At 39.4% G+C, this 11,675-nt stretch overlaps 1 protein-coding gene and 1 long non-coding RNA gene across 3 annotated transcripts; one reads left to right on the top strand and one right to left on the bottom strand.

Annotated features, from left to right (window-relative positions):
• The first annotated feature begins 799 nt into the window (after positions 1-799).
• On the top strand, positions 800-7,984 carry LOC131233570 (uncharacterized). The gene is made up of 3 exons (XR_009165282.1): positions 800-1,032; positions 1,226-1,292; positions 7,694-7,984. It is a non-coding gene; the product is annotated as an uncharacterized LOC131233570 (long non-coding RNA).
• LOC131233569 (ankyrin repeat-containing protein ITN1-like) lies at positions 4,977-11,422 on the bottom strand. 2 transcript variants are annotated; one of them, XR_009165281.1, is made up of 3 exons: positions 11,287-11,422; positions 9,541-9,899; positions 4,977-5,986 (listed from the first exon to the last, which is right to left on the bottom strand). XR_009165281.1 is itself a non-coding variant. In XM_058230338.1 (2 exons), exon 2 carries the CDS (start codon positions 5,978-5,980, stop codon positions 5,375-5,377), a length of 606 nt encoding a protein of 201 aa, XP_058086321.1. In that variant the 5' UTR covers positions 5,981-5,986; positions 9,541-10,085; the 3' UTR covers positions 4,977-5,374. The 2 variants fall into 2 exon arrangements, 1 of the variants encoding a protein (XP_058086321.1); XM_058230338.1 differs by lacking the exon at positions 11,287-11,422 and having other exon boundaries at positions 9,541-10,085.
• Positions 11,423-11,675: the final 253 nt, after the last annotated feature.

The raw sequence follows: 11,675 nt of genomic DNA, 5'->3' as shown, positions 1-11,675 counted from the left end.
TTGAAGTGGCAGTTCACGTATTTGTAGAAATACCTCAATGACGAACTCGGCTCGAGCTCGGGGCCCAAGCTGGCCCGAGCTACTGACCGAACCGAGTAGAGCTGGCTAGTCAGGCTCGAGGACTGAGCCGAGTCGAGTTCGAGCTGAGGTCAGCCAGTGTTCGAGCAGAGTCGAGCAGAGGTCAGCCAATGTTCGAGCCGGTTCGACTCAATGTACACCCGTAGTGGCACATTTAGACTTAGGTCATGTTTTTATACCCAATAAATAAGCAATTATTACATTTTCACAAACATGGGGTAGTATTTATGCTTTGAAAACTAATTTGGAAGGATTAGTTTAAAATTTTGAGCCCTACTATATATATATATTCACGCCCTCCATCTTTTTTACTATGACATTTTGAAGCATTTACTGAAAATGAGGCAAATCCAACTCTCAAATGACCTCAGGAAGTTTTTACCGATCGGTGTTCGCTTAATAATGGCCCCAAAAAGTTAAACCAAAAAGTTTTGAACGATAGGTGTTCAGTTCCCTTTCCTATGGTGTGGTCAACCTCAGTTTTGGAACTGCCTTGTTTTTTTTTTTTTTTTTAGCTCATGCCCTAAATTCAGCTTCATAACGGATGGACCGTGTGGATAAGCCACAGGCATCACCATCGCCTCACATATATTCCGCACTTCCTTTGTTTTTGTCAAGTCAAGGCACAGGAACGAAGCAGTAATTACTGAGGTCATAATCATTATCCATTTACAAGGGTATCTACAGGGTATTTGGAAAATCAAACAGGCCCCTTAAAAACCCATTTTCTTCCGTAAGGCTGTTGACCGGAAAATAAATCAGCAAAGAAAGTTGAAAATGGTGTTTCCTGCAGATTCCCGCGATTGCTTGATAAACAGTGAAAGTGAGTTTCATTGGAAACAATGTGCACTTTTACTTTCCCTGAATCCAGACAGGCCTTGAGTGAAAAAATTCAGTAAATTTGAAATTCAATCAACGTTATTGTTTATCTGACTCTCAATCCAATCCAAGAAGGTGAGGTATCTTACTTTATGGTTTTGGTTTCTTAGAATTTCTAGGGATTTGTATTTAAATTCTTAGCTATTTCTTCTTCTCGATTCGACCTTTTACTCTTTTCTTTTGAATATTCTTTTTCTAGGGTTTGTGTTCTTCATATTTCTTAGATTTTTAACGGTTTGATTTTTTGAATACATCTGTTGAATCCTAGAGTGAAGACTTAGTAAAGCTGGCACAAGCTCAAGCATCATGTCCAGGCGCGAAATGCCTTCATCACAGTAATTTTCATGCCTTATATATATATATATATATATATATATATATATATATATATATATATATATATATATATATATATATATAATTTCTACCTGTCGATTCTCGAATTTTTGGCTTAGCTGATTTTGGTAATGAGCAATGATGATGATTTCATGCATATTGTTAGTAGTTTTCTTTGTTTTGGAGAAAGGTGGGAGTACACCAGCTGTAATTTTGTTGACTCGATGGGAAAATTACAGCTATCAGGGGGACAGAGCCCCACCCAACGAGATGTATACAAACGGAGAAGAGGCCACCACAAAATAGAAGGGGCCAGAGTAGTTAAAAAACAGGGCAAGAGACACCAAAACAAACCAGTAGCTCAAGCTTGACCACTAAGAAAGAGGGACCATAGAAAACCAACCTCAGCCTCAAAATGCAGAAACAGAGAAAACTGAAACAAGAGCAAAAAATCATTCCCGAACTGACATAGCAAGATAGGGTGCCTTTGAGAGCATTCACAAGTTCATTCCGACTTTGACCATCAGGATTAAGCCTCTGTCTTCCTTGGGCATTTCTCTAGTCGACTGGAAAACTGCTCCCCCTACTAGCTAGGAAATCTGCCATGTTGTTGCTCTCCCAATCCATTTGTCTAATTTGACTGTCCAGGTCTTGAAGGACTCTCTGGATCTCTCCCCACCAGTGGCACTCCAGCCATGGTCCTTTGGCTCTAGAGCATAACCCTTCCACAACAAGTTGGGAATTGCTCTCAACAAGAACACCTGACAGCCCCAAGCTCTTGCACATCATCAGCTGATCATAGATGGCCCAGATTTTCGATACATGTTAGAAGTTATGCCATGAAAGTTGTGAAATGCGAAGAAGACATCACCCTTATAGTCTCGGCATCAACACTCGAACTGAGTTATCTCTTGACAACCCATCGACATTAACGTTTGGGGGGGAATGATAATGATCTTTCTAACCTAACTGATGCTAATTTCGATCAATCTCAGTGCAATTAATTCATCAAACCCAGCCTGCTCCTTGAATTATTTTTCCACGTACACTGCATTAGCCCAGCCTATAACCATCTACATAATTCTAGCAATAGAGTCTTCCTACCTTTGAATTTGCTCTCAGTTTGAGCACGGCATAATTCCCAACAGATGGATCCTGGTAACAGCCCTTTTAAGATCTTAAATTGATTGATGTCATCTGCTATAGAAAATTGCTCAAGCAATCTCTGATGAATGAACTAATTAGTAATTAAGGCAACACTGAAGGCTTGGCTGAAGGACCATACCTTTCCGGCCAGCCCCCTTCCATAACTAGGTGATCTAAGCCTTGGCAGGGTACACTACCTTCTTCAAAGCAGCATTCACACTTGGATGGCTCGGCCACCCTTGTGTCTTTTACCCGGTCATTCACATGCACTGATTTGTGCCATAATTTTCATATGAATACTGAAATTTTGGGCAGCATCATAGCATGCCAAAAGGCTCTAAAAGAGCAAGGGGGTGGCCCAAAAGGACATGGATGGAGGTGGTAAGAAAAGACTTGATAACCTATGGTCTAACCGAAGGTCTGGTCCTTGGTAGAATGGGAGGCCGGAACAGGATTCATGTAGCCAACCCCAATTAATTGGGGTAAGGCATAGATGTTGATGATGACCATTGCATACCAAAACAACCTTGCTCAACTGTGAGTAGATTCATGCCTCCGGAGGTTTTTTCCATGCTCATTTCACAGAAAAGGAGCCCTCAACAAATGGAATCCAGATGGGATGGTCATCATACTCAAGTATCCACACACCACTAGCAATCGGGACATGAAACACATTAGACGGAATAGGCCTGCACTTTGCTTCAATTTCGAAATTGCCCTCAATGTTCGCTACCTCAGCAATTGTTAAGCTTGTATCCTCTGCATGCCTATTTTCCAACATTTCAATCAGAGGGCCATTTTCACCCATCTGTTGCATCAAAAACTGATGAGGCCCCACCCAACCAGCTATTAAGTTTTTTCCTGACGAATATCAAGGCAAGAATGAACACTATGCCGCATGAAAGAATCATCCTGCTGATGAAATATGGCCACCAGGAAGATACTTTTGCTAGCATGAACCTTATCTAAATAGACATAGACAAGATCAAATCACAACCTAGCTTCAATACGAAGCTTTGCATGATGTCTGCCATTGTGGATGTCTAGGTCCCTTCCCACTTTGGAAAGCACATCCTCCTCCTTGATATTAAGTATCTTCTATGTCTTTCTCTTGATGCTTACCAAAAGAAATTTGCAAACAAAGCTTCCATGAAATTAATAATTACTTTTGGGACGTGAACAACTGTGAGATGTGGATGGGAGTGCTCAAGGGGATGCTTTAGAAAAAACTAGCTTGCCCTTGAGGATCATAGCTTCTCTTTCCAACCATAGATTTTGCAAGTTATCCTTTGAATCACCTTGTGGAAGTAGGAAGCCTGCATCCTACATTTCTAAGTAAAGTGAACCTTTCAAAAAAGAAGAAGAAGAAAAAGAAGAAGAAGAAGAAAGTAAAGTGCATATTTCACTTATCTCCTTTTCCCATTTCTTTTATTTCCTTTCCTAAGGCTGATTTTATTTTATTTTATTTTTTTGAAAAAGGAAAAGATATGAAGAAATGCTCCAGTGCTCTTAGAGCACTAAAAGTTACAATGTTCCTAGTTGCATTGATGCCCTTGGACAATCAATTCATTGATCTATAGTTGTTCAATAGGTCCAACACACATTTTGTGGGCCTCCGTGCAAATACCACACCATGAACATATCCAACCGATTGCTCAATCTCCACTCATTCTCAATGAAATAAATATCATATAGTTTTCCACAATGGAGTATCTTGTGTTAACACTTATGCAGGGGAAATGGGCACATGCGTTTGAATGTGTGGTAATTACCATTCGTTTGAACTGTGTGGGATCAATGCTGATGTGTGAGTGACATCCAAACCTTCCATTACATGACCTTGACACCCCACCCCACCTTCAAACCTAGATCCTAAGATTCATATTGATAATAACTCAAGTGAACCACACAAAAGGGAACATTGATGGACATTGGGGAGAGGGATGCTTCGCCTATCTTGTAGATGCCACCCAATCCATGCATTGGGTGAACCCCAACAGGACGAAGGGACACAGCAAGTCAGGTGGAACACACCATGCAAACATATAGGTTTTAGACATGATCGTGCATTGTTCCCAGTGATGTGTGCCACCTGAGATTTGGATCAGAATGGTTTGTTGTCCATATGTTTAACGTGAGGAGGTGCACCAGATTCACAGTTTGGATTGCATGTAAACATCACAGGTTGGCACCGAACAGCCTAAACACACAGTTATTACCATACATTCCAACGATTGTGATCATTCCCCCTTGTGCAAAATCAAATCAGACTACAACTAAACCAACCCATGTGGTATCTTATTTACATGAGTTTGTTTATCTACTCACACAACTGTGACATACTACTTGGATAATGATTCTCAGGAAAATCATCCGCTAATTCTACATTTCAAGCTGGTAAAGAGTAACATACATCCATACATTGGCTGCAGTGAAGCAAACCAAACAACCAAAACAATCTCAAGTTACAACGCAGGGCCATGGAACCCAACATCCACACACATTTCAAACTTTTCAAAAAAAAAAAAAAAAAAACCAAATTTCATGACCCATCTACATTGAAACAGTTGTCAATATGGCTAATATATGCCAGATCCAAGCATTCTATCTGGTGGGTCACATTGATTAGATCTTTTGGCACATAAATCCGGGGCCACAATGTTTGAAACCAATGCACAGTGCAAACATTTTCTTTTGTAGCTGTCCATTTATATTTTACACTGTAGAATCATTCAAAAAAAATGTTACAGTGTAGCCAACCTGAGGAGTTAAGCAGCCTAAATTCTCTGCCAAAAGACATAAACGGTGCGGCTCACCTGGCGAAAAGTTTGGAACTCACACAAACACATGCCATATGTATGCTTGGATGCAGGTGGGCAGACCATTAAGTGTTTTTCATAGCTTATGCACAAATACAGGGACACGAGGTGATGAGCTAGAAAGAAACTATCTTGTGTGTGCGTTGCGGAACACGTGTGAAGATTGACCTGAGGAGATCAATATAGAGTGAAAACTGTGCTAGCGCTAAGAATGTGACAGGCAAACATGTGATTATGTACGCGGGATAGGCTGCGTACTTTATCTTGTCTTCGAGCACAAAGAAATGGCCGGCGCAGAAGGAAACTAGCATGGAAATGATCGAGAGGAAGAGAGAGGTGAGTCCCCTTATCATCTTTATTGGCAAGTCCCTCGCAAAATGTTTCTCTTGGTATCTAGAAGTGAGAATTGCCAAGAACATCACGATCGAGGTGATGGATAAGCATAACGCGATTACTGAGGAGATGGCATACACTTTGAATGCTAGCTCGCCTACAAGTCTGGGGCTGCCATTTTCTTCTTTAACACCGCCAGGTACAGTCGCTGCAGTTGCGAAAGCAACGGTGGCAATGAGAGCCGCCACGACCGAGCATGACTGGGATGTGTTGGTTAGCCATGCACCACCTTTTATGACTAGATCTTCATGCGTCTCGGTGAATATCTCCTTGGGGGTCTGACCATCATTGTTGTGGTGTGGGAAGAAATGGCGAGGCATCGAGTCCATGATGAACTGGTTCATTTATTAGAGAAACACAATTTTTAGCTTAAAATGCAACCAGAAACAGAACAGCCACAAAACCAACGACAACAACGTTGTATTTTGGTGTATGATATTATTTTCACATGCCACTAAATTTAATTAGCATCTCATAAACTAAAACCAGGTGCCTACCTCATTTTCAATGCATTGTTTTCTTTTAAGACAAAGTCAAGGACAATCCCATGGACAGCTAGGATTGAAAGAAATAGGACTAGAAAGTTCAATCTAGGGTCTAACACAAAGTATAGTGTCTGGCAGCCATTACCTTGCAATTGGTTAAAAATTTACTATTTATAGTAAGTCACTTAAAAAAAAAAAAAAAAAAAGCTTGAAGAGTCTTGTAACCACCTAAAATCTTTGTTTCGAGTCTTAGTGGAGAGTTTGGTAGGATTAGACATCTTTACTCTCTCTAGAATGTTATTGAAAATTTACCATTTTGGGAAAGTTACGATTGTAAGACTTATATAAGTCACGTTATGACATTGTAAACAAAAATAATCAATTATTATCAAATTTGTTCTCTTTTTAAGTGGGGTTTTCTTTTTGGCTTGTGGATTCAAGGATTTATGTTAGAAGAAGAAGAAGATGGTGATCTCTTCCTCTTCCATTTCACTATGCACTCCTATGTCACAATGGGTCATGAATCTAGAAGGGGTCCCTCATGTGAGGGGGTGGAAGATGTGCGAAGGATAAGAGTGGACATGTGTCAGAGATCAGGGCCATTAATCAAGTAGGTTAAACATGCCATTCACCAGAACTAGTGTTGTTGCATTGATCATGCATATCTAATTGGTATGAGAAAAATGATACTAAGAAAAGGTGCATGATACCAATAGGAAATTCATTCTCCAAGTTAAATATATTTAAAAAATAATGTTGAACTAAATAAGCTGATTGGTAGGGCTCTTGGCCTTACAGACGTGAATTCCTATACCCCAAAGCTCCCTGGGACCCACCATGATGTTTGTGTGAAATCCACTCTGTCCATTAGTTTTACCAGCACACGTTAGGATGAGAGCTTGGAAAATAGGCAAGTCCAAGATTTAAGCGGCTAGACACAAGAAATAGTGGGTATGGGAAATCACACACACACACACACACACACACACACACAGTGGAAATACATGTAATTGTGTTTGTTTCTGTGTGTGAGAGAGAGACAGTAAAGAGATTAACATGCACAACACAACGAGTTGCCCTAACGTCTCTCTCTCTCTCTCTCTCTCTCTCTCTCTCTCTCTCTCTCTCTCTCTCTCTTCTCTCTTCTCTCTTCTCTCTCTCTCTCTCTCTACCCTTTCTCTTCCACTCTTTTTTTTTTTTTTAAATAATTTTATTATTATTATTTTTAACAAATTTCTTTTTGAATCTACTTTTGCTTGACATTAGAGCGGTTTGTGGACCTAATCACAGCCTACAATTATGGGGCCCAGTGCTGACATCATATGTACGTACGAATGATGTCAGTAGGATATGGCTAGGCTGTCCTTTGAAGCAAAAAATTATGGGATCTAAAAGATAATAATTTTAAAAGAATATTGGTGATTTTTCTGCAATTTTTAGAAAAGTTTTTATTTTTTTCGTGGTGTTTCAGCGCAAATATAGAAGTTGGAAAAAGTTCAGATTTCGGTTTTCTATCTGTGCTGTTTTTTAAAGGGTTTTTTTTTTTTTTTTGGGCAGATTTTTCACATGAAGCAAGTACGGTTGATCAGGTGCAATCACTAGAAGCAAGAATAATGAAGTTGTGTCAAAATTTGGGTGTGCTATAATGTTTTTTGTGAGAAATGGGTGCTGTCAACCCCCTTTTTTTTTTTTTTTTATGGTTTGTCTGGAATTTCTTTATGCATTCATGTTCTGATGTTGTGAGGCTATGAAATGAGATGTGTAATCATGATGAAGATGGTGATTGTGTCATTGGAGTTCTCGTTCCATGCTTAGAGGTACTACACACACAAACTGTTTGACGTAATGCTTGACCCCAACTTGACATCGAGGACTTCAACTAGTAGTGGAGTTTTCCTTTTCCGTTCACAATTTCTTCCTTTATTAAGACTTTGTTGAGTTGTGGGTGTAATTCACTAACATAGTGTTGCATACATGTTGCACATGCCATTGTGTGTGTATCTTCTCAAGTGTTGTGAATGTAGTTTACTCATTTATTGTGTAATGTTGCATGTATTTGTGGGAAGATTTTGCATGTGAATGATGAGTTGGTGACTTGATGGTTGTCGAGTTTGGTTATAGCCTCCTATTTGAAGAAAGGATTCAACGAACAACGAAAGTTCAAGCTACATGTCGAAAATCTTATATCCTGGCATGATTGATATTGATGTTCCAACTTTAGAGGGAGTGTGGAAATGTAATTATGTTTTTGTGTGTATGAATGCTTTATATTCTCGTGCAGCATTATATGTTTCTCTAAAGTTTGTGTGTGTGTGTGTGTGTGTGTGAATTAGCCAAAAGACCAACATACATAACATATCAAGTTGCCCTAACCTCTCTTCTCTCTCCCTCTCTCTACTCTTTCTTTCCACTTTTTCTACAGATTTCTTTTTTAATTTATTTCTATATATAGTCCAACCGGTTGGACTATACATTAGGTCTAACTAGTTTAGATTTTGCTAATTTGAATTAATGCTCATAAATACTAGGTAGAAATGAGTTATTTAATTATTTGAAAAATAATACCATGCATGCTTGCATTTATTATTACCTTTTTAACTCCATTTATTCCCTCCCTTTATTTATCACTGGCAATAACATAAATTGATCCCCAATAACTAAAGCGGTTGTACATCCCAACTGGTTGGACTTGAGAGTTTCTCTATAGGCCTGTTTGATTTTCCAAATTCAGTGTAAATGCCCCGTGAATTGCCAATTATTACAATTTCACCTGTTTGAAATTATGACAGTATTCTTGCTTCGAAAAAGGTCCAAAATGACTGACATAAATTTGTGGGCCCCATCATCATGTATACAACATATCTGTGTCGTCCATCCATTTCACCAAAACATTTTGACACATGAGCTGAAGAATGAGGCAAATCTAACATTCAAGTGGCCCACACCAAAGTAAACAGTGGGCCCAAGAAGTTTTTAACGGTGAGTGTTCGAATCCATTTTTACTACGGTGTGGTCCACTTGAACTTTGAATCTACCTCATTTTTTGGCTCATGCCCTAAATTCATTAGGCATGATGGATGAACGGTGTAGATAATCTACATACATCACGGTGGGCCCCACATATATTTGGCAGCATCCTCGGTTTTGGCGTTAGAAAAAGTAAGAGCTAAATTAACCATAGGGAACGGTGCGGTAATTACATAGGGAAATAATTATTGCCCATTACCCATGCATTTACCTTTACTCTAAAAAATCAAACATGCTCAGTGTGTGTGTGTGTGTGTGTGTGTGTGTGTGTGTGTACAATTCAACCGGTTGAACTTGAGACTTTCTATACACACACACACACACACACACACTGAGAGAGAGAGAGAGAGAGAGAGAGAGAGAGAGAGAGATTGCACCTTGTACCACTTGATCTCCCAATGCAATTGAAGAGCGGCACCAGGAATATGCTAGGGTCGATTTTTGCGAAGAGCGGCACTAGGAATAAGCTTGGGCTGATTTTGGCCTAGCGTCACAGCTAGATGAAGGGCGCCGTTCCCCTTATGGTCCACTTTTTTAAACGCAGTCTCTTGCAAAAGCTTCCTCTTTAGCAAAAGCTGGTACACTTGGGGTTGCCTATTCTCCACTGCCAACAACACTATGTTCTTCTGCTCATCATTCATATCTTGTATTGCAACTGGGAAAACTTCCAAGATTTTCTCCACCACTTCTGTCACCCCCATCTTTGCCGCAAGTAAAATTGGCGTATCCCTCATCCCTATTAACATAATGAAAACTTAACTTTGCGCATTCCATCGATGAAAGTTCAGGCTTCTAGTTATACACTCGCATATTTTGATTTTTGTTTAGTTGTTTAAATCACATCTTATTGTGCATAGGAGGGCATCTAAGACTCAACCTCAATCTGTAAAGTAATGCGCTTAAGCATGGGGTTGACTGCAGCCCATGATAGCCATGACACGTCTGGATAATTGTAAAACAACCTAATTTTCTCCCACATCTTGTTGGTGTGGCTGACCGTTGACTTCAATGGTACGAAACAACTTTGTTTCCTCTTTTAGACCTTGATGATGTAGCCAAACTTGTGGTCGGCTCAAATGCCTTGCACATGTGACAAATTGGCATGAAACCCCATCTCCAGCTCTAGGGGATGTTAGCAATAACCCCTAACCTTTTGAATGACATGTGGGACATCCAATCATCGATCTGGAGTCGGGACAGTTCATTTAGTACTATTAATTGGAGCAAGCAATGACACAAAATCATGCCGATTGGATGATCCTAACCCTTTGAAGAGGGCCGATTTTTTACAACCATCTATTATTCATGAGCCATAGATCACATGGTTAGAATCATCCAGTTTGGAATCATCAACAATATAGAGTGGGATCTATCTACTAGATGTTTCAAGATGATGATTGGAGCTTTCTAGTTTCTCTGCTCAATCGTAATTGTCTTTTTATGATATTGATCAGATGCTTGGGATCATCTCATTAGCGTGATTTTTACACTATGGCTTGCTTCTAGCTGTATGAATGAATATTCGCTTCATATCGATGATGGGTTAGTCCATGTGCCATTTAAATGCATCAGGGTCGTTGCTAAAGTTCCCATCAAGGTGGGGACGCTAGCAAAACCACACACACACACACACACACGCACGTATGTATGTATGCATATATGTATGTATGTGTGTGCACACACACACACACACATTTATATGTATGTATGTATGTATAGATAATTAGATATACATACATACATTACATACATATATGTATTGTATTGTATATATTTTTATGTGCGTGGGTATATATGTGTATATAACACTAACACAATTCAATGATCCAAAATCTTGGTATGCTGGGACTCCCCATGGATGGTCCATGCACCAAAAATCACCCTGATTGCAAGATCTTCAGCATGCAATATTTTGTCTTTTGTCGGTTTAGTGGTCCATTTCTATATCTTATTCTTAACCATTTCTTTATCACCCACTGATCAAAAGTTATCAAAATTTTCAATGTTGGAGATTTTATATGGATGGACCAAAATAGCAACATTTTGGATGATTGACAATGAGCCTTGCTTGCACAAACTGAAAACCTGAAGGTATTGTGCAATGTTAGCCTCCTTTGCATTACCTCCCTCTTCTTCCTTCTTAGCTGCATTTTTAGGACCACCTTGGGAATCATTATTTTCTTTTGGAGTCGGACTTTGAGATGTGAGAGGAGGCTCTTCGTCTATTTTCAGTTTGGTGACCTGTGTATCAGGTTGAGGTTTCGTCCCATTGTTGTCATACTCCCAGATAGATGCACCGGATACTAGTGCTTCCATGATTTGAGTGCCCTGGTGTGCTTCTGTTTCTTGTCTTTGATTTTATTTATCCTCCGATACCCTAAAAGCTCAAACATGGAAATTCAAGTTAACAATAGATTATAATATAAATTGAATTGGGACTTCTTCTTCTTCTTCCTTATTTCTTTATTTATTTATTTATAAATAATAAAAGATTGTAATAAAACCTCAATTT

Source organism: Magnolia sinica, chromosome 18 (assembly GCF_029962835.1).
Source record: "Magnolia sinica isolate HGM2019 chromosome 18, MsV1, whole genome shotgun sequence".
Taxonomy (NCBI): domain Eukaryota; kingdom Viridiplantae; phylum Streptophyta; class Magnoliopsida; order Magnoliales; family Magnoliaceae; genus Magnolia; species Magnolia sinica.
Note: the sequence above shows the minus strand (reverse complement) of the source record. Positions and strands in the feature narration are given on the sequence as shown.